Source organism: Paroedura picta, chromosome 3, assembly GCF_049243985.1.
Source record: "Paroedura picta isolate Pp20150507F chromosome 3, Ppicta_v3.0, whole genome shotgun sequence".
NCBI lineage: Eukaryota > Metazoa > Chordata > Lepidosauria > Squamata > Gekkonidae > Paroedura > Paroedura picta.
In genome coordinates, this window is record NC_135371.1 from 54439601 (window position 1) to 54462238 (window position 22638).

The following is a 22638-nucleotide window of genomic DNA, read 5'->3' on the forward strand; positions in this document are numbered from 1 at the left end:
ATTAGTAGAACTTGCTGGCTGCAAAAACTGTTCATTTAGGGCATGAGTCATCTCCCATAGTGACAATTTTAGTGCTACTGATTTCAGTGGGACTGAAACAAATGTGTCTGTTGATCACTGAAATCATTTGGTCAAAAATGTTTTTATTGGATGCTTTTAATTTGGTTACAGAGTTAAGTGCCTCTTAATTTGCTTCCATGCAGTGAAACATTTAGTTTCTTTGATATTTTTTAAGAACGTACTAATTGGTGCCTTAGGAGAACTCATCTGTTACTTTGATTGTATTTTTGAATGATCTCAATTATTGCAAAAAAAAAGTTGCATAAAGTAATCTCAGACCACTGGAGATGATTTTATGTTTGAGCCAGTCCCTTGGAGATAGGAAGTAAAAATATGTGCAAAGAGCAGTAGGTTCTGACAATATATAGCTACAGACCTTGTTGAGAAAGCTTGCTCTGTTTGGCAGCTGACACAAAAATTCAAAGTAACTAGCCCCACCTGGCCCACATTGCAATGAGTCTGCTGCCTTTAGCAATGAGGGAGAAGCTACTCAGCTAACAAGTAAAGGAGTTACTACACACCACTCCAGGTCAGGGCAAGCTTCAGGGCATGTATCTCTGGGTGCCTGTGTTGGGTGTGTACATGCTGAGAGTGTGAAAGTGTCTGTGGTATATTATTAACTCCTCAAGTGCATTTACTATGCTTAATTGTGTGCAAAAAAGTGTGTTTTGTACATGCTGAACCACTCAAGCATATCAAATATATGTAGACTTTGACCTGAGTTGTAGCCTAACTCCCTTCCTTAAATTGTATGCTCTGTGGAAAGTGTGAGCTGTTAGCAGTCAATTTTCTCATTGCCGGTGCTTGCCATTGTAAAATGGGGACATGTTTAATAATACCATGTTCTCTGCCCCTTTCATTTGTTGATTAATGCAGCGGTCCCCAACCCCCGGTCCAGGGACCGGGACCAGTCCGGGGATCAGTCGGTACCGGGCCACGGCTCCTCCTTGTCCTCCCTGGCTGCTGCCTTGGGGGCTGCCCTGCCACTCTGCCACCGGCTCACTGGCTGCCATGATAGCTGGGGCTCCCCCTCGGCGTGGCACTGCTCAGCTACTGCTGGGCGGCGGGAAGTCAGGGGCGCTGGCGGGAAAGCAAGTGGAGCCAGGGGCTCAGGCTGCGACGCTGATGTCCCTCGGCAAAAGACTACCCCCCCCCCCAGGCCTCAGTAAAATTGTCAAGCATTGACCAGTCCCCAGTGATAAAAAGGTTGGGGAGCACTGGATTAATGCACATGTGTGTCTTGACTAGTAGTTTTTGATTTGGCCCATTTTCTCATTACTCTCTGTGTAAGATCATACCTGTTTCTGATTGTGGAACTGTTGCTCTCTGGCTTGTTCTGTGATCTGTGCAGTCAGCTGTCAAGCTAACAGATGTTATGGGACACTGGGATGTAGAGGCAGAAACATTTTAACTTTCCTATAGTAATAAACTACCTTTTACTGGTTCTGAGGATATGTTAGGATTGAGGAGAAGAGGAATGCTAGTACTACAAGAGCGGGAGAATGCTGGAAGCTTCATACTGTTGTATCACGAAGAAGTGTGTGGGTCTCTGTCCTCATAATACATATAGCTGTGGCTAAAGAAACAAGGAGCCAGTATATCTGCGATGAAAACTGGTCCCTTGTTCATCTCTTACAACTTCTGTTCTCAACATTTTTCTTACTCCTTAAGCCACATAATGATATTGTTCTTCACTGTTCCTGAACTTCGACTTGTGCTAAATGCTGTCACTGATATTTCTCAAGCTTATATACTTGCTTGGAGTACTCTTTAAGGTACAGTTTGCACAATTCAGTTTCCTATTCTTTGCTCTCCTTTCAGCACTTCTTTCATTATAATCTTCCTTTGTGTGGATTGAAAGAGCCACTGTACTAACAAGCAGCTCTCCTGTATGTAGCAAAGTGCTTTTGCCTTCTGAAAACAGCAGCTGGTTCTTTTTTCATGGCAACTGCTCACACAAAAGAAGCATATTTACTTTCCAGGTGAAACAGGACTTCTCTTTTAAGCAACTAAACTGGTAATGTGAAAACTGTAAAGCTCCTCTGGTGTGTTTCACCCCTATGCCCACATGTACAACTTTGTTGGAGCCTAGCCATAAATAAAATCTGTCTCAGTCCTGAAAGCACTTGTGGGAAACATCCAAAAGTTTCAGTGATCTCAAAGAAGCTTTAGCACTGTACTATGACTGAAGGCTTATTTAACTGGTTGCCACAGCATGGAACATACCAAAGGTATATTGGCATAATGTCTTCAGATAGTGCTATAACACTGTTGTATTGATATCTGCATTGCTGAAAGACCTCCCTTTACCAGAGTTGTTTGTTTTTTCAGCAGCCATGCTTTCTCTCAGAAATCACCTCCTACAGGATGTGTGCTGGGCACAGCTGCCATTGAGAGAACCTGCAAACTGGTTTGTTGTATGAGTCCTTTCCAGATTGCTCTTGTTGATTGCCAGGCCTGTACTTGATAGCTTTCACTTTGTTTTTTTGATGAATTGATTTTAATTTTTTTTAAGGAAAAGACCCCGTGCAGTGTTTAACAATGACTGTGGAGACCCAGTTTCAAATTCCTGTATTGTCATAAAGCTCACTGGGCTACTCAGTAGTGTGACCCACCTCAGAGGGGGGCTGTGAAGATGTGGGAGATGGGATTGTATATGCTACCCTAAGCTCCTTAGAGAAAAGCAGGATAAATATCGCATAAATGGATGTCTTGTAAACCATCACCATGAACTTATAAATAAGCAAACAAAAGTATATTATTCTGAGGGCCAGTTTCATGTGTTTTTGCTTCTTGCCACACTACGATTTTGTTACCATTTTAATGTGTTAATATTTATTTATATTCTCGAACCTCTTCTCCTGTGAGCCACATGCTCACTGTCAACTCACCCAGATCGGGTTGCCACCCCTGGCCTGGTTAATTCCTGGCAACAGGGGGATGGAGCATGGAGAAGGCGGGGCTTGGGAGGGGAGGGGCTTCAGGAAGGAATATCCTCCAAAGCAGCCATTTCTCCAGGGGGGACTGACCTCAATCAGCTGGAGATTGCTAGGGCTGCCTGACTGAGCCCCCACTTGTTTCCTTGGCATACCATATGAGTGTAGGTTTCCCTTCATCCCTTCTCAGATCCTTCTTTTTAAAGTGTCTCTTCTTACTGTGTTCTCACCTCCCCTTTATCTCCAGACCTGCTTGCCGATTTTAGCCTTAACAGCATTCAAAGCATTCATTCTAGCAGCAATCCACACTGATGAAGGGATCTCAAATGCAAGTGAGCCGTGTGGTATAGCGTGGCTTGCTGCAGCAGGCTGCAGAAATGTGTTCTGTCTCACCATGCATCCCTGAAACCATGGACAGAAGAACATTTCAGGTACAGTGGGGGATGTAGGATAGGATAGCCAGATCCAGGTTGGGAAACTCCTGGAGATTTGGGCCTGGAGCCTTGGGAGGTTTTAATGGATGTGTCAAGGGGACAATTCATTTTTATACCTATTTCTAATAAGATATCTTGCTGGGTCTCAAGCCTCCCTTTCCTTTATCCTAATGCCCTTTCCTTTATCCTAATGGATGAGAAACCAGCCTGTGGGCTAATCATTGGTAGAGGCACAGTATCCCTTACATCCTTAGAGAAGAAGAAGAGTTGGTTCTTATATGCCGTTTTTCTCTACCCAAAGGAGTCTCAAAGCGGCTTACAGTCACCTTCCCTTTCCCCTCCCCACAACAGACACCCTGTGGGGTGGGTGAGGCTGAGAGAGCCCTGATATCATTGCTCGGTCAGAACAGCTTTATCAGTGCTGTGGTGAGCCCAAGGTCACCCAGCTGGCTGCATGTGGGGGAGTGCAGAATCGAACCCACAATGTCAGATTAGAAGTCCACACTCCTAACCACTACCCCAAACTGGCTCTCATATTAGTTTACTTGACTAATGTTTTATATATGTCATAGCTTATCTCTGATATAAAATGGATTCCCAAGAGAAAGGAAGTCTTGATTGTATTAGTGCAGTACCCTCTGCTGAATTCTACAGTCTTCTTGCCATGGTTCCTGACAACACTTTGCCCTCTTCGTAATTCCCTGAAAGCCAAGATTAGTTCTAAGTCAGTTTATGGTCTTTCAGTAAGGCTCATTGTGTTTTAGCACTGAATAGGTCCATTTTGGTTCTGCTGTACTTAGAGTTGGAAAAATTAAACAAAATGTTGTATTAAGTATACCCATACATGTGTGATTACTATCTGAGGGAATTATCTTCAAGGAAAATACATCTCAAAGGTATACAGTGCTCTGCTGCTTGAGCAAAAGCAAAGCTTTTCCATTATTGAAAAGTGACTATTTAGTCTGAGACATGAAAATAACATATATTATGTTTCAAAATTAGTGTGCTTTCTGAAGCAGTAAGGAATCTGTTTATAGTTGCTATTTAATATATATTTCTGTTTATTATGAATCATTCCTTGGTTATATTTCATCCACAAAGACGGTCTCCAATTCTATTAATTTATGATAGCAGAATGGTCTGCAGTTTAACTAAACTACTTTTCAGCTTGCAGACAATGGCTTTGGTACCGGTAAAATAAACTGGAAACAGCTGTATCGGAGAATTGCTGAGAATATGGATATTCAGATCACTGTTTTCTGAGCTAACACAGCAAATCAAGAGAATAACAATTCTAACTTCAGAAAATACCATTTGATTTGCATTCATACGTAAATACATTCAGGTAGTTCATCCCACCTTTTGGTCTCTCTGACATTAAAATGAATCACAATCTAATTTATTACCTTCAGAGTATATTTAATTAGATTGCCTATATTACTACCACTTAATTACCTAATACTGTTTTTTAATTTATATAATTTATTGTCAACAAGTCACAGCTGAAGTGATAACCCTGTATGGTTTTCAAGGCCAGAGATGTTTGGAGGTTTTTGGCCATTGCTTTTGTAGCAACCCTGGTTTTCCTTGGTAGTCTCCCATCCCAATACTAACCAGGGCTGATCCCGCATCGCTTCACAGATCTAACAAGATTGATCTAGCCTGGGCCAAAAACTGGACAGCTAGTATAAAAATTAATTCTGTATTATATCTATAAAGTTTATTATGTTATTTCTGTAATGTGAATCTGTGTCGTATCGCTGCCAATCTCAGAAGCAGCCACGTGTGATCTTGTTCCAAGGAAGAGCCTGGCTCTTGTCCAAGGCCAAAGAGGAGTAAAAGGCAAGGGGACCCAGCACACAGCCAGACTTAAAGGGACCATCGCCCTGCCCCCTAGGGTCACGTGCCAATCATAGCAATGGTGCAAAAAGCCAGTCAGATGAGCCATTACAGCAAGCCATTTCTGTTTATTTATTTTATTTATTATTTGACTTGTACACTGCCACTCTCGGCCTGGCTGGCTCATGGCAGTTTACATTGAAAACAGAAACATTAAAACTAGCTCCACACAATTTCCCAAAATATAATTTAAAACAACATACCACAGCTCGCAACAGCAAGCTGGCATCCCTGAGCCCTCTTCTACTCTGGTGTCCCCTGCAGCTGCAATCTGCAGCCTCTGTAAGTGGTGGCCACGTTTGCCTCAACCTTTTGATGTATGCCCCAAACTCTTCCCAGCCAAGGAGCTCCATTTCCAAAGCAAGACTGAAGTCGTACATATTGTGATACAACGTTGTACAATGTAACATTGTCTTCAAAGAGTTTGTTATAATGATGAAACTTGGAATGATATCATTCAAAACTTCATTGTCAGTCACTGAATTCGGTGCCTTCCCTTTGCATCTGAAGATCCCTTTGTATATTTCTGTCTGAGGAGGCCTCTTTTTTGTCACATGTCTAACTTGTTCTTTTAAAACAAATATCAGCATCTGGTATCTTTTTGTGCTGATGATCAACAAGTGCATAATAGAATACATTGTTTAATAGTTTAATTATTTTACACTGTGTAAAACAATTCAGAGTGCTAAGCCTGAAACATTTGCATTTTAAAATGTAGTGTACATTGTAAGCACTTCAAGAAAAAATGTTTAGAAAATGAAGTAATGAAACTATCTTCTCTACCACAGATATTTTCTTTAGGACAAAGAGAAAAGCGATTGCATTCCTCAGAAATGGCTCATCACTAAAGCACTTCTTGTTTCTGTGGTGACAATAATGTTAATTTTAGGTTGGGCTTTTTAGAAGGTATCAGTTACATAAAGGCAGATCTAAAAGTCAATGCCAGGTATGGGGATAGTTATTTTGTCTGAGTTCTTTTTGAAGAAAATTTGACAGTATTTTGTTGCATGTTCACACATGATAATCAAAAGTCAGTGAAATTCCTCCTTTCATGCTTTGGTTAGAGTTGAAGATATTTTCTTCGTTTATTATGCCAGATATGAATAATTCAAAAGGCAGTTCCGTACTACAAAAAAAAGAAGAATCACGTCTGTTGTTTCTATCAATTGCTGGAGTTCTTTGTTGCAAAATAACCTTGAAAATGTTAGGCCAAAAGTTTTCAACATTCCTATACTTGATACCCACTGAGCAGAAGACCAAATGCATTGTATGCATGTGACAGGAAAAGGAAGAGCCCAGTGTTCTGAGAGCACCAAGAGCAGAGCCATCAGCTGCAGAACAAAAACAGGAACAGGAAACTCATTGGGCAGTACATTCCTAAGGGCCACCAACACAGAGAAATCTGACCTGCTGCAGAATTATGGTGGAATTCCACATCCCACAGGCAGAAGCAACAATGCTCAACCACTCATCAGGAACAAATGGCATAGCAGGTACCATAAAAGGAAACCAAAAACCCAACCTGAAAAACAGGCAAGAACCAAAACAGTTCAGGATGAAAACCATTATAAAAATATAATCATTTTATTGGTATAAAACATTCCCCACAGCTATCCAGCCTCTACTTGAGACCTCCAGCAAGTGAGAGACCACCATTCACTACTAGGTATCTGGTTCCACTGAATGCGATATTAGTAAATTGAACCTAATGTTCAATTAAAATATATCCTCTTCCAAGTTAAACCCACTAGATCCAGTTGCCTTCAAGAGCAGCAAACAACAAGATTTTGCCTTTTCTGTGACTGCCTTCAGGTACAGAAAAGTATTGTGATGTTTTCCCTCCATCCTCTTTTCCAGACTTAATGCACCTACTTCTGTCAACATTTCCTCATAGAGATCTTTTTCCAGGCTTCTGACCATCAGTGTTGACCTCCTCTTAGCCTGTTCCAATTTGACAACACTCTTTTTAAAGTGCAGGGCCCAGAACTGAATACAGTACTTCAGAATAGTTCTGACCACCTGTTCAATATCTTATTATATCAATAACTTATTATATAATTGATTGTGCGTACTTCTGACAATGTGCTGAATGTACCAAAACCTCCGGGCACAGCCCTGCCCATTCAAGACCTGGCTACCATAATCAGCAGTAAGGGGGGGGGAGCTCCAGCTGCCTTTAAATGCTCCCGGCCAAGCCCGGGATTATTTAAACGGGCCGTCCTCGCACATTGCAGCTGATCACGATAGCCCTGTGGCCTGTTAGGTGGCCTGTGGTCCCTGTCAATTCTCCTCCGCTATCTTGGCAGGCTGGGGGGGATAGCATGGAAAAGGAGCATGGGCGGCCTAGAGCCCATTGAATTTTTGTACAATGGACTTTACTGCTAATATCATATAAAGCACATTCAATTTCAGCTACATGACAATACAACATCTAAAAATACATAGACACAGACAACAGCACCATCTCCCATAAACTCAAATCAAAGGGCTCCCCAATCAGAACAAAATGGTTTATAATCCAAATTATAATGCTTGTGTGAACGGTGCCACTTTCAGCTCTAGGAAAAGAGTATTCCATGGTCTAAACACAATGTCTGAAAAATTACATATTCTCCATTCCAGACTGGACTACCAGACAAAGTGACCGAACTATTATCATATGGATAATCCTAAGAGTGGACATCCAGATCACTCACATTACTTTGCTAGTTGCTCAGTTTCCTTTTTAGATTCATAGACTCAGAGTTGGAAAGGGTTGAGGCAACATAGTTCAGTATTTCTTCTCTTACTCATCAGTTAACATTTCACCATCTTCACTGAGCAGTGGCCCAATTGTTTCCTTCCTCTTATCCCAAACATTTCCAGAAAGGCCCTTTTTGTTAGTGTTACCCGCTTTCCTAACACGGTCCCTACAAGTCTGGGCTTCTCATCAGTATACATGGCTAGTGAACATCCTCTTGTTCCTTTTTTATGTGCAGTCTTTTTTAATTTGATAAGGCATAATTAAGAGAGCTGTTCAACAGCACATTAAGATATCTAAGTAATGAGATATTTACCTTTACATGTATGTGGTGAGGTTTTCTGCTCTTAATTTTTCTAAAATAACCCTTTTCTAAAATAATCCTCAGGGGAAGTGTATACTGATTGTTTGAATGTGATGTCTAATGTATAAGGTTTCGGGTTAATGCATTGTCGGGGTTGCCAGGTCTGCACTTTTGGGGTTGGGGCACAGGAAGGGGGGAATGTTGCAAAATGTGGCGATGTAATTTCTGGGTGAAGTCCTGGAAGTGGGTGAAGGCATGTCAGTCTAAGAATTCCACAGTGTCTATAGTAAACACCTATGGAAATGTCTAGAGAGTCATAGACAGGCAACTGGATGTGATGTCACTGCATCTGCAATGCCACCTCACCCCATTTTCTTCTAATGAGAAAATGGGTGAGAGGTGACAAGGATAGGAGGTTGCCATGGCTGAAAACTTGGTAAACCTAGCACCACATGTTCCTATGTTGTGCAAAACCTGGATATTTTGATGTTTATGGATCAATGGATGCAACTTCAAGCAAAGGAACATGTACGACATATTTCCTGTATTACTGACTGCTGATAAAAGTGCATGAAAATGGGGATATACTTTCCTGCCAATACTGTTACCTTACAACTTAAGAGCTCCCACTGCAGCAGGAACCATGCTTTTCTCAAAATGACCGTAGATCTACTTTGCCTTTTTCACTGGTATAATGTCCATGAAGAAAATGTATTTATTATATCCTGCATTTTCTCATGCTTCAAGCTGACTTATAATAACAGTTTAAAGCGTTTTCAGCTTAAAGTCAATCAAATAAGACCAGAACTTCTCCCCCACCTCTGGCCCAAAAGATGCTGTGTAGAACTTAGCAACCAGGACAGAGATAAGATACAGGAATTTGTATTTTGTTAGGGCTCTTTGTGCAGCATCTCTGTGTGTTGAAATTGGATCGACTGTTGCTTATCATCTTGATATGAATTACTTCTTAAAAGACTTTTCTGGACACTTTCCTAAACAAGGCTGAAATGCACTGGTCTAAGAGAGTCCACAGACTACATTTAAATAGCATCAGTGATAAAATGGTTGTTTTATTTGCAACACTTTATGAAGTACTGAAGGCATTGTTCTGCTGGGCATACTTTGCATTCATGCCGTCTGCATTTTGTTGCTTGAGAAATTGAAGGCCTTGGTCCTGCCAAGTACACAACTGCATGATACTATGGATTGTAGCTTCTTACTTGTCCATCTACTGTCAGTGTGGAAAGGTTTAAGATGTATTAAGTTTACCAAGCCCTATCCTTGCATGGGTCATCTACTATTATAGTTACCCAAAAGAAAACAAGAACCTTATCCATACTCTAATTCTGTTTGCAGATCAGTACACAATTACTAGGAGAATACCAGAAACTACCCCTTCAGCAAAAATATTTTCTTGGGGACAACCCTTCCCTTCCAGAAGTATTGGACATTGCCAATGTGGAAGTGGGCAAGCCAGGGAGCGTGGGAGGCCATTTCAGCCCAGGAACAGCAGTAGAAAGTTACATCAGCAAAAAGCAAAGTGCAGTCCCTAAGTGCCCATGCACACTGAAAACTTGAGTGCCTCCTTAATGATGTGACCAAAACCAAAATGTGTGTGGAGGCACACAAAATGCCAACTGTGAGTGCAACCAATCACAGCCAACCCACTTCCCAAGCAACTAATCATTGCTCTTCTCAACTCTACAAATCCCCTGGCCAGGTCACCCCGTAACTTATTAGGCAGGGCACGTGACACAGGACTTTCTCAGAGCTCCCTGCCTTGCAGACTTAGAGGCCCTTTGATGGCAGGAAAAACACAGAGTGAGCTCTGAACACTACTGAGCCAGCACATAGTGCAAATAGGAGAATGAGGTCCTTATGGTGTGGCTAACATTTCTCACTGCAGAACCCTAATAGGCACTATCTCTCAGTGGCCACATATACTATCAATTCAAGCCAGTTCAATATATTATTAATGGCCTACAAACCATGCTGGATAGTGACACTTCCCTCACACATGGACAGAGGGGTTGACCTTTCCTTGCTTACAGACAACATGCTAAACTAAAACAACTTCTCATCCGCAATAATAAACTACTTATAAACTTGGCGCAGAGTGGTAAGGCAGCCGTCTGAAAGCTTTGCCCATGAGGCTGGGAGTTCGATCCCAGCAGCCGGCTCAAGGTTGACTCAGCCTTCCATCCTTCCGAGGTCGGTAAAATGAGTACCCAGCTTGCTGCTGGGGGGTAAACCGTGATGACTGGGGAAGGCACTGGCAAACCACCCCGTATTGAGTCTGCCATGAAAACACTGGAGGGCGTCACTCCAAGGGTCTGACATGACCCGGTGCTTGCACAGGGGATACCTTTACCTTTATGAGCCTCTTGTGGCGCAGAGTGGTAAGGCAGCCGTCTGAAAGCTTTGCCCATTAGGCTGGGAGTTCTATCCCAGCAGCCGGCTCCAGGTTGACTCAGCCTTCCATCCTTCCGAGGTCGGTAAAATGAGTACCCAGCTTGCTGCTGGGGGGTAAACGGTGATGACTGGGGAAGGCACTGGCAAACCACCCCGTATTGAGTCTGCCATGAAAACGCTAGAGGGCGTCACCCCAAGGGTCAGACATGACTCGGTGCTTGCACAGGGGATACCTTTACCTTTACCTTTTATAAACTATCAGGTTCATATAAGCTTTAGGATGCTTTGGGCTGATCCTGCGTTGAGCAGGGGGTTGGACTAGATGGCCTGTATGGCCCCTTCCAACTCTATGATTCTAGGTTCCAGTCCTGCAAGGTGTTATTTAACAGAATCCTCAGACAACTTATACCTCCCCTGGATATTCGAGAGTCTACTGCATGCTGATCTGATGAAAGGTCCAAATTTTTGATCACCTAGACCTGATCAAATAAGTGTTTCACCCACCTGTAATATTGTACAAAAATATATATTTACATGTGTGCATCTGTCTGTTTACCTCCGATGAAGATCTGTTAGATCAGTGGTTCTCAGCCTGGGGTTCGGGACTCCTTTGGGGGTCAAACGACCCTTTCACAGGGGTCGCGTAATGGCCAGCAAATCAGTGTCTCCTGAAAATCACTTTAGTCTGAGGGAGGGTACCTGCACATGAAAGCTCATGCCGTGAATAAATCTTTGTTGGTCTTAAAGGTGCCCCTGGACTCTGATTTTGTTCTCCAAATCATTGGTTTCCGTTACTCAGTTCGTACCCCACCCTTCTCTCCAAGGGGTTTCCAAAGTGGCTGACATTGCTCTTCTTCCATTTCATCCACACAACCTTGCAAGGTAGATTGAGATAGAGCATTCATCTGTCTGGAGCAGCGGAAAGGAGCGAGATCGGCATGGTGGGACAAGAGGCAGAACTGAACTGTGAAACCCTGGGAAAAAAACAATTTATATACAGTCATGAACAATGGGTCTTCACACCATTGGTCAGTTTTGGTTTAATTTCTGTGAAAGAACACTTGCATAGTTTTATGGTTGGGGGTCACCACAACATGAGGAACTGTATTAAAGGGTCACGGCATTAGGAAGGTTGAGAACTACTGTGTTAGATCGAAACACGTTAGGTACTGGTCCTAACAACTTGGCAGTACTGGTGTATTCACCCAGATCTTTCATGTGTGCCAACAAATATTTTAAATGGTTTTAAATATATGAGCTCCAATAAACTGTCTTGCAAGAAATCGAGTACTATCAGGTCTCAGTTATTTCTGTAGTATTATTTTTTAATCTCTTCCATAAATGAAGAGTTTCAAATATTAATTTCATAGCTCAAGCTGTCCCAAATATTCAGGCTATTTTGCTGACCAGAACCACAGGTGATGTCAATGTCGGTAGCATATGTTGTATCCAGAGGCCATGGCAGAGGTTTTTCAGTAAAGGGAACAAACGCATCTCATTGCTATCTTAACCTCTCTCATCTTCCCTTCCTCCAAGGAGAACACAAGGGCAAAAAAAACTGTTTAGAGCTCTTCCTGGAGAAACTTCTATTTGTTGTGAATGCAGCCATGAAGTTATGAAAGGCGAGGTAGGCAATAGATGGTCACGTATGCACAACAGTTGATGTCCTTGGTATGGGCTCTTCCTCTGACCCATTCTATTGTAATGGAATTTTCTAAGGATCTTTATCTGCTTTTTTTGGCTTTGAAATGATAATATTGGACATCATGATCAAACAAAGCAGTGATTAAATGATGTTGACATCTCACAGACACAAAACCACAGCTTTATTCAGCAGTGGCAGCTTTATTCAGCTGAGAGGCTGCTAAACAAAGTTGGACTAATGACAATAATCTTGGAGTAGAAATATGTAATCCCGAATTCTTTCACAAATGGCACATCTGTGAAGAACTCATATTTTAAAACATATTTTAAACTTTTAAATTGTTTTCGTATTTAATTGTTTATTGTACTTGATTTTATATGTAAACTGCCCTGAGACAGTACCACTGTGAGGGGAGGGATAGAAATCCCCAAATAAATATTTTAAGTTCAAGGGGTGCAGGGGAGGCCCTTGTAGAATATCATGCAGCCGTATTGTCTGCTTTCTTTAGGAACTTGTATCACAGGTGGTGGTGGTGGTGGTGGGTTTTGTTTTTGTTTTTTGCTAGCAGTTTTTAAATTTCTACATTCCATCAGAGGAGGTTCTGCCCAGGTTCCCCCTGTTCCTGATGCAGAGGCAAGGAGGACAGATTTCAGGCTGTCTCCGCAGTCGGAACCTCCCTACAGAACTCCCCCCCCCCACCCCGGAGGTGGATTTAGCAGTCTGTCTTCAGAAGTAACTTTCAGAGTAGCTGGAGTTGTCTAGATTTAGTATTTCATCATTTTGCTGTTTAATTGGGATTTTCCCTTATAGTTCTTGTTTGTTCTTTATGAGCCTGTGTGTTGAGCATTCTAGCTACAAATGGTTCAATAAAGAAATCCACGAATAAGAAGGCTCAAAGGGCTGCCAATTGCCCTAAACATACTTTGTTTCAAATTGCATGCTCATCTAAACTTAGTATTTTTTTCCAAATAATGTAAATACAGCATTCTAAAGAAACCAAAATTATGACCAATTCAGTAAAGTGAGTCATTACTGTGGGATGTGTTTGCTCCAAAGGACCCGGAGTTAATGCCTGGAGGAGATTCTAAGCTCTTTGGCACCAGTATAAATTTAAGCATACCACAAAGTTGGATATATAACATACTTCCCAGCACTGCTATGTTTATTATATCCCTACAACTGTTTCGTATCACTGTATTTCTGCCAGTAGAACTGATGCTGAAATGACTTCTTTCTGAAATTAGAATTAGCAGTAATGCATTTGGCATTGCACCTTGCTGTCCTCCTGAGTATGTTGACCTTCATATATCACACAGTTTAGACCACAAAAGCTTGTGATCTAAGAAGTGTTGGCCTGTTGCTACAACAGGTGACCTGGTCATTCTCTGGAACAAAGTATGCGTAGCCAGACCTCTTGGGTATTGGACATGAGCCCCACCCAGTCAGGGATGAGTCTGTTTAGCAATGCAAGCTCTAAAACTACCCTTCACCCTTTTCAGCCAGTCTTGGTCATTTCTTCCAGCATCTGTCATAAGCAGGCCTCCATTAGTGATGTGTGAGTTCTGAGGGTCAAAGTCCTTTCCTTGAAGGTGTTAAAGTAACCTCCTGTCACTATGGGGTTTAAAAGCTGAGGAAGTAGCTCTAGGATTCAGTCCTCTTGATTTACATTATAGAAAAGCATCTGTAACTTCGCATTTCTTCTTTTCAGACTTCAAAATCTCTACAGCAGTAGTAAAATGTCTGCATTTTAATATTTTCCATATGCAGTATTCTAAACAAACCTTGGCTCTATTCTTTGTAAAATTGCTGACAAAGTTAATTGCGCTTAAGCTACAACCATGTTTTTTAATTTACATTCTTTGTTCAGATGACTTTAATTTAAAAGGCCCTGAGGTTTAAGTCTAGTCCATCACTTTTTCCAGTAACAAAAACACACAGCCTTTTCTGTGTGCTATTTCTTTCCTCCTTTGTACTGCTGATTCAGTAGCTCCATTTGCTGGGACACATTAAATGGTATGTTGTGGGGCATAATTTTGTAATCAAATTTCAGACTTTGCTTTTATTCTGGCCTTTAGTGGCCAGAGCCAACAGTACTTGTACTACTTTACCTGAATGCGTAACAACATTCCCATTACGTAAGGGAGCATAACTTGAAGCCACCGAGAGATCTGTAATTTGTGATGCAGTAAGAATTATGGAGACATTTGATCTCTTATGGGTTCTGTGTTAAATACGTTGGAATAAGTCCCGTGTTTCTGCCATTATATGTTAAGTGATGAGAAGGTACATGATCCAAGCAGTCCAGGGTTTTTCAACTACCCAAATATACATTTTGTCCCAAACAGAACCAAGTACATTTAATGTCATTAAAATAAAAGGCTAAATTATAGATATGCTGGCTTTGTGGCCTTAGGCTTTTTATTAGGGAACTCAGAAGAGGACCATGTTGAGGGGGATGCAGAAGCTGATAGACCCGCTACAGTCCCCAAGTCAATACATTTTAATAATTGGTCCTTCCATACTCTTCCTTCATCCAAAGAATAATTAACACACGTGGAATTCACTGCTGCCGGAAGCTGCCATAACTACAAGCATAGCTTCAAGAGGGGACTGGATGAACGTATTGAACAGGGCTCCATCAGTGGCTATTAGCCACAAGGCATAGATGGAAGACTGGTCGGGGCAGTGTTGCTCTGTATTCTTGGTGCTGAGGGCACAACAGTGGGAGGGTCATTCTGCAGTTCTGGTCATTCTGGTGGACCTCCTGATGGAACCTGGGGTTTGGCCACTGTGAAACATAGAAGGTTGGATGGATGGCCCGCTGACCTGATCCAACAAGGCTTATTTTATGTTCTTTTTACCTCATTGACTGAACAGGGAAACTAAAGATGACCAAAAGAGGGAATGATCCCAGCTACTTGGGGCACCCAAGTAGGATGTCTGTGCCAGTTGTGACCTTCCAGACTCTTGCTGCTGCTCCCTGGGTCCAAAGATGCTGAGATCAGCACAAAAGGAGGGCACTTCAGACAACAAAATGTGTTGAGCCAGCCCCATCAGCCATAAGCTTTTCCTTTGTAGTAGTTCTGCCTTTGCAGACTTTCAAATTCCCATCTATTATTTTTACTGTTTCTGCTAGTTTATTCCAGGGCACTGTCACTAGAGCATTTTGTCTTCAACATTTTCTGTTCCAAAATAGCCTTCATTCCTTTCACTTCACTTGCCTTTTACAAACACAACTATAAAACTTGTGCACCAGGAATCTCTTGCATGATACTGCTTCATGGTGAATCAGCCCACTGGTCCATCAAGGTCAGTACTGTCTACTGTGACTAACAGCCATCCTGCAGGTTCTCAGGTCAAGGTATCTCGATATCACCTAGTCCTTGATCCTTCTATCTAGAGATGCCGGGGACTGACCCCTGGGACCTTCTGCACGTCAAGCAGATGCTCTGTCACTGAGTCATTTCCCATCCCCAGTTTCAAAATGCAAAAAGAACTTGAGGGATTTGGTCCTGAGTTAAATATGTTCCAAAACAGATTCAGTCACCTAACAAGTGGTCTATGGGGAAAAGGCACATGCACAAGGAAAAATTATTTTAGGTGGCAAATACAGACTGAAGAGGATGTATTTTCCTATCAAGTTAGTTTGGCAAGTAACTTGGTTTGACTATTCAGTACTTGTGAGAAGCTAGGAAAACAATTCCAGACATTGGCAATTACTTGATGCTTCTAAAAAAAGAGAGGAACATCCACTTGCTATGATGTAACCAAACCATGGGAAAAATAAGTAGTTTTCAAACAAAGTTAAATGGTTGCTTGTACCAGACATATTTTCCATTTCCACAGCTGCTGCAATGACAAGGTGCATATTCTGGAGTGCCGGTCGTGCTTCTTTTAAGTCCAGCCTTGTGACAGGAAGAATCCGCTGCCTTGACTTGTTTCCTATTTTTTTGATAGATTCAGTTCAGGAATCTTACTGGGTTTTCTTCCCCTTTCATTAAGCAGTCATGGACATTTTAAAAGCATAACGAATTCTTGCTAGGCAAACGTACAGTGGTGCCTATTTAGTGGATCACAGTATTGTTGTTAGTCTGGATTCTCCATTCTATTTGATTTGCTTCTAAATTCATTGTCTTTAAAGTTTCACTTTGGTTATCGTTAGACCCACTGTGCTGCGAATGTAATTGAGAGGGATTAGGAAAGAGATTTTATTCACCTGTGAATGGCATTCTGTTTGCACGCGTAACAGCTGAGTGGTCAGGCATTAGAATAGTATAGGAAGCTCCTGCTGATGCTCATTCTCCTGCTGCTCTGCATATACCCAGCAGAGTCAGTTCACCAACTGCCTAGCAAGAGATAATTTAACATAGTGTGCGGGCAACCATTCGATAGGCTAGTCACTTGTTTCAAACTGTGATGGCTCCCTTTAACAAGACAGTGCTGGTAACTAGCTCACAATAGTGGTTACCTACATACCCAGATAGGTCAGTGACCACTTAGGAAATATCCATCAGCATCCATTCATTGTCCAGCTGTACAGAGGGAGGACTACTAGTGACTTTACATCAGGCTTAGCAAAGAGACAACTTTAGGGTTCGCAGCCTTGATAACAAACTCCTCTTTGTGTCTTTCATCCGGTCGCAGCATTATCAGAGCAATATAATAATATAGACACAGTGTGTCTTCAGGAAATGGCAAAAGCGTTTAGCCAGTAATTTTAGACAGGACACATAAGAATCATAAAAATTAATTGATAGCTGATACTCATTAGTAGTTTCTCAAGAGTCATAGAAGCACAGAGTTGGAAGGGGCCATCCAGCCCAACACCCTGCTCAGTGCAGGATCAACCTAAAGCATCCAGGATAAGTACCTGTCCATCTGCTGCTTGAAGATGCCAGTGAGGGGGGAGCTCACCACCTCGTAGGCTGAACTACTTTGAGTACTCTCAGGTGCACACCATCCTACCCAGGGGAATTGAACTCATCCAGTGCAGCCGAGTGTCTCTCAACAACCCCGCTGTCCATATCAGCCCGCCATTTAGACACTATACCTTGCCTAATACCTCCCTAGATATGTCCATATTCCTCCAGGGGAAAAACAGGCAAGATAGGCACTGAGCCTTTCTGCTTTCTCTCTGTCCTAGTCTCGCCATCTTCACCCAACAGCAGGCCTATTGCCTCATTTACCTTACATTTGCTCCAGACATCTGAAGAAGCTTTTCTTGTTTATAGTGGGCTTCCCTGGCCAGTCGCAGCTCCCTCCCAGCTTTGGTCTCTCTGATGGCTGAACTACAGTGCTTAGGAACCTGCAGATACACTTCTTTAGAGATTTGACCTTGCCTCAGTTTCTTTTTCTTCCTTGGTTTCTTGAACATTTCCTTAGCTCCTCCTGAAGATCTCTGTTCATCCAAATAGTCTTCTTGGATCCCCTATCATGCTTCTATCTTGCTAGATAGAAGGCCATCTGCAGTTTGGGCCCAGAATAGAGAACGCCTAACTGCCTATGCCCCACAGAGGGCCTTCTGCTCTGTTACTGCTAACAGGCTGGAGATCTCTGGTCCAGGGGATGCTTGCCTGGCCCCTGACTGATGGAATGAGCTCCCAGAGAACTGAGTGCCCTGATGGAGCTGTCAAGAGTTCCGCAGGGCCTGCAAGGGCCTCTTCTGCCAGGCATTTGGTTGAAGAAGATCTTTCTCCTCCTCTGAGCACCCAACCAGAACAGCTGTGCTGGAGGTATGGCATGCCGTGGTATGGCAAGCCACACAATAGGCAGACAGGCTGTCCCCAGACATCACCCCAATGTGCACCGCTGCACGGCCACCTCAGAATCGGCAGCTCAGCTGCGCGGGCGAGGCACAGAGGAAGCAGCAGCCTGGTCCCGGCTGTAGCCTGTGTCACCAGCAGTGCTACCGCCATCATGGGGCCTCCTCCTCCAGCACTGCAGCCTCAGCACTGCAGCCACCACGTAGGGGGCCGGGCAGGTGGGCGCAGTTCTGTCCCCCTCCGCAGCCAGCGTGTGTGTGGCTGCGAGGGCGGGTGAGCCACTTGCGGCTGCCTGGTGGGGGCTGGCCCAATCCAAGGATATGGCCACCCCCTCCCACCGGGTACCCACTAGGGTTGGGTGCTTCAGTATCCGAAGCGGCTGTTCATGCCTGAAGCACCCAGCACCGCAGGGCGAGGGGATGCGCGGGTGTCGGTGCACCAGCAGGTGCACACATGCAGGTGCAGAGTTCTGCACTTGCGTGTGTGCGCCCACCGGCGCACCGACACCCATGCATCCCCTCGCCCCGCGGCGCTGGCTGGGTGCTTCAGGCACAAATGGCTGCTTTGCATGCCGAAGCACCCAACCCCAGTACCCAGCCCCTTCAACCCATCCACCAGCGCTTGCCTGATGGTCAGCATTAAATAGTATGCATCATCTCAGTAAGAGGAGCATAGTACAGAAGAAATCCAAACTGATATGATTGCTCTGCTATGCCAGGATCTTTTGTAAAAGGGGGCAGCCAGAGAGAATTTGAGTCAGAGTGTTCCCATGCTCTCTCTGTTTGCCAGGCATGGCTCTTCCACAGTACTGCAGTGCTTTTAAGCTTCACCTCATGGATTGAATTCTCCTTCTATGTAGATGGAAGATCTTCGGTTCTGGCAAAACTATATCCAAAAATGGTTCTGCAAATTTTGTCAAAATGAAATTTGTTTGGTATGAAAAATTAATTTTGTTTGATATGCCTGTTTGCCTCTGTTACTAAATAAAAACACGTGGTTAATATTATTGGAACTCTACTCTGGGTCCCTCCAATATGAATTGAAAATATTTGACTGTCATCCCACTCAACTCAAAGTTGAACAACAAATGCTTCACTTTGTATGTGAAAGTTTTCCCCATTTCTGCCAGGAAAGCCTAACTACTTAGAATTGCAGGTTGTCCCTAGTGTCCAGGCCTCTGTTCAACAATGCTTCATAAATCTGAAGTATCTAGCATCTTAATTTAGCCAGAAATTGGTAATTCACCTTCAGGGGAACTACCAACCAAAAAAGAGACTATTCTTGTTTTCCTCCTTCTGGTCTTTGGGCTGCCTTTTCAGTTGGTTCCATGTTGGCAGGAAAATGGCTGGAGAAGCCATATGGCAATTATGATTTCACAGCTGCCATTTCCTCCTCACTTTTTTGATTACTTCAGCTACTAACCATTGGTATTAAAGTTGCTTTTTTAATTCAATGAGCTTATTTTAATCACTTTGCTTGCTTTGAAGCATGTATGCTTCTGCACACCATAACTCTCAAGGCATTTCACATTATAACAAAAAATAACATTTTTTTAAATTGAGGAATTAACAGATCTGCCTCTGTAGAAACATCAGTGAGGAAAAAAACAAAACCTTTTGCATCTCCAAGGCACAACTTTAAAAAGAGACATGTGGTAGGCATTTCTGTTTTCCAGATGGAAGGAGAATCTATAAGATCATGTCTCCAATGTATTTCAAAGAAACATCAAAAATTTGTCACAGAATTTTAACCTCTGTTTTCCCTTTGATCTTAAATGAGTTCTTTTCACACACTACAAATTTGGTTATTTTGAAAACTAGTCAGATATCAGGCAGCAGGGGTAGGGTGTGTGAAAACTATTCACGACAGCAGTTTGAACGTCAGATCCTGTGATGCTTATTAATGTGGTGCCCGTTCAGCTATTATACCCTCAGATCAGTTCATTCTCTCATTTCATGATGTGATCGAAGGGTAGCTTGCCAAATAAGAAGAGCCCTCAAATAATTAGGCACTCTCAAATTCTATCTGCTTGATGTCCAGATTGCTAATCAAATAAACCATAGAGCAGTTACGTGTGGAATTAACAAGTGGGTAGCTTAAAGTTCTCTGCCAAGTAGACTGACCTGAGCACAAGCCAAGGAATGAACAAGAGATGGGCATGAGGACCATTTTGGACATTGCCTTTTCCAGGCAGGCTGTTCTTCTGTATAGGGATTAATTGGACTTCACAGGAACATACAAGAAGTGGTCCTGGAATGTGAAGAATTCACGTACAGGCAAGGTGGTGGTTTTAAGATAACAACCTTCACTCACTCAGAGCAAAAATCTCTGGTCATCTAGTGAAGTGCTGAATCCATACTCTGTGCTTTCTACAGGCTGATTTTTAATGTACCTTTTTTTAAGATGCATATCACTTTCCTTCCTTCCCCATGCTATAGAGAAAAATGGAAGTTTCTCTTGTGCGACTGTAATTAACGTAGGCAGTATATTTATTATCTCTTCCAGATTTTAATTTTTAAATAACTGTATATACCAATATTTTGTGGAAACTAGAATTCTGGAAAGCTGAATATTTTAATTTAGGACTAGGGGGTTTAATATCCAAATGGCCTTTTCCAGAAGATCTTATGGCTATGGTGGTATGCATCCGAAGCCACTGTACAGGAACAAAAGCTTATCTTGTACTTTAACAAATTGTTGGAAGATCTGGAACAGAAAAGCTTATGAGGAAACTATTGGCAGATGCTACATTCAACCTTAATATTATTTTAATTACAGCTTTAAAAAAATGTATCCTCTGCGAAAGCCCACATATGGGCTCATCAACTCCTCCCTCTCCATGCGTACCCTGAAACTTCCCCTTATATAACCCTCCTGCTTAGGGTTTTGGCTCTACGCTGGAGCAGCTACACTATCCTCCATGTTCCAAACTCATGTCACTTAATCCTCTATGCTGACCACAATTGGACCACTAGTTAATTGGATCACCCCAATTTGAGTGACCTTTATTGCATTTAATTTCCACATGGAAACCTCTTGGGAAGCTAACACGTTATCCCTTAACCACAAAGCCAAAGAAATGCCCGTACAAAAAAGAAAGACTGAGCAAGCCCTAAACCTTGTCTCCAACAAGTGCAAAACATGCTGAACACAAGTCTCTTAAGAACTCTGCAGCAACACATTGAGATCTAGTGCTGCTGTACCTGAACTGGGCCCCACGCCTGTGCCACGGTCTTAGGGTAGGAGATATGAGCTCATATCCAAGCCATTTTCCTGCATTTGCTAACTGAAGAGCATAGCATCCTATGCCCCCCCCAAAAAAAATCATGCTATATTTAGCCTATTTTGATACCTAATGCACCTTCTCTATTCTCAGAATGGGTTTGAGTCTATTTCTCTTCTCACTGCATAGTGAGACTACAGGAATAAACAAATTTAAAAGGAGATTAGATAGATTCATGGAGGATGAGTCTATCGATTGCCACCTCTATATTCCCTGCTGTTGGCCAAGAAGAACTGGTGGGCCATTGTATGAGACAGGACACTGGACTAGATGAACCATTGGTCTGTTCTTGCAGGGCTTCTCTTAGGTTCATAGGTCAAGCTGTCCACTTATCTCTAGACCCGTTCAAGACTACCAACACTTCTGTGTCGTCGTCCCCCCCCACACACACACACACATTTACCTAGCTATCTCAGCAGCCATTTCTTAGCATTCTACTTCTCAGTCCCTTTTTCTGCCATTAATCTGTTTTTGCTGTTTCTTTCCTGCTTGACACAATTCTACTCATAAAATTCAGCAGCATCTCTCCCAGCAAATAATTCCAGTGTGAGAGCCTTGGATGTAGGTGAACATGCAGTATGGCTGGCTTTTGGCAGTAGGTTGGGGAAACAGGTACTACTTCTACCATGCACTTCTGAATGTAGGGGGACCAAAGCACATTTAACTACATTTGAATTCCTCCAACTGCAGGATCCAGATTTATGATATTTGATGATGTAATTTATTTTCACATACATTCTAGCATTCTATTTCTAAACTTTTATAGATAGATTATGGCATTGTCCCCCCCCCCCCCCCTTTATTTTTAAATATATATAGGACAAGTATCCTAACATTGTAGCACTACCGGAAGGAGTATCTGGAGATTGCATGATTTTGAAGAATACTGAACTTCCAGGGTAAGGCAACCTTGACCTGTTGATGCAAGACATAGCTAAGATGCCCAGTTGAAAGTTGCATTTACATTGCAATTGACCTCTAGATAGAATAGGTGGCAGCATTTCAGTACAAAACAAGATAACTGTCAGGATTTATTGCCCCTTAGAAATCATCTGCAGAATGGTTTCTGATGTGAATTCAAATCAAGTAGGGATATTGAAGCTAAAAGACTGAATCAACTACTGGTTATGTAGTTGCACTATATAGTTGCAATATATAGTTTG

At 42.5% G+C, this 22638-nt stretch overlaps 1 protein-coding gene across 3 annotated transcripts in view; it reads left to right on the forward strand.

Moving 5' to 3' along the window:
* CENPP (centromere protein P) overlaps positions 1 to 22638 on the forward strand; it is a 220415-nt gene that overhangs the window by 194920 nt on the left and 2857 nt on the right. For all 3 annotated transcript variants that reach the window (XM_077325733.1, XM_077325735.1, XM_077325734.1), the window contains one exon: positions 22295 to 22374. In XM_077325733.1, the coding sequence (XP_077181848.1) occupies positions 22295 to 22374 (80 nt within the window). The remainder of the gene's footprint in view (positions 1 to 22294; positions 22375 to 22638) is intronic.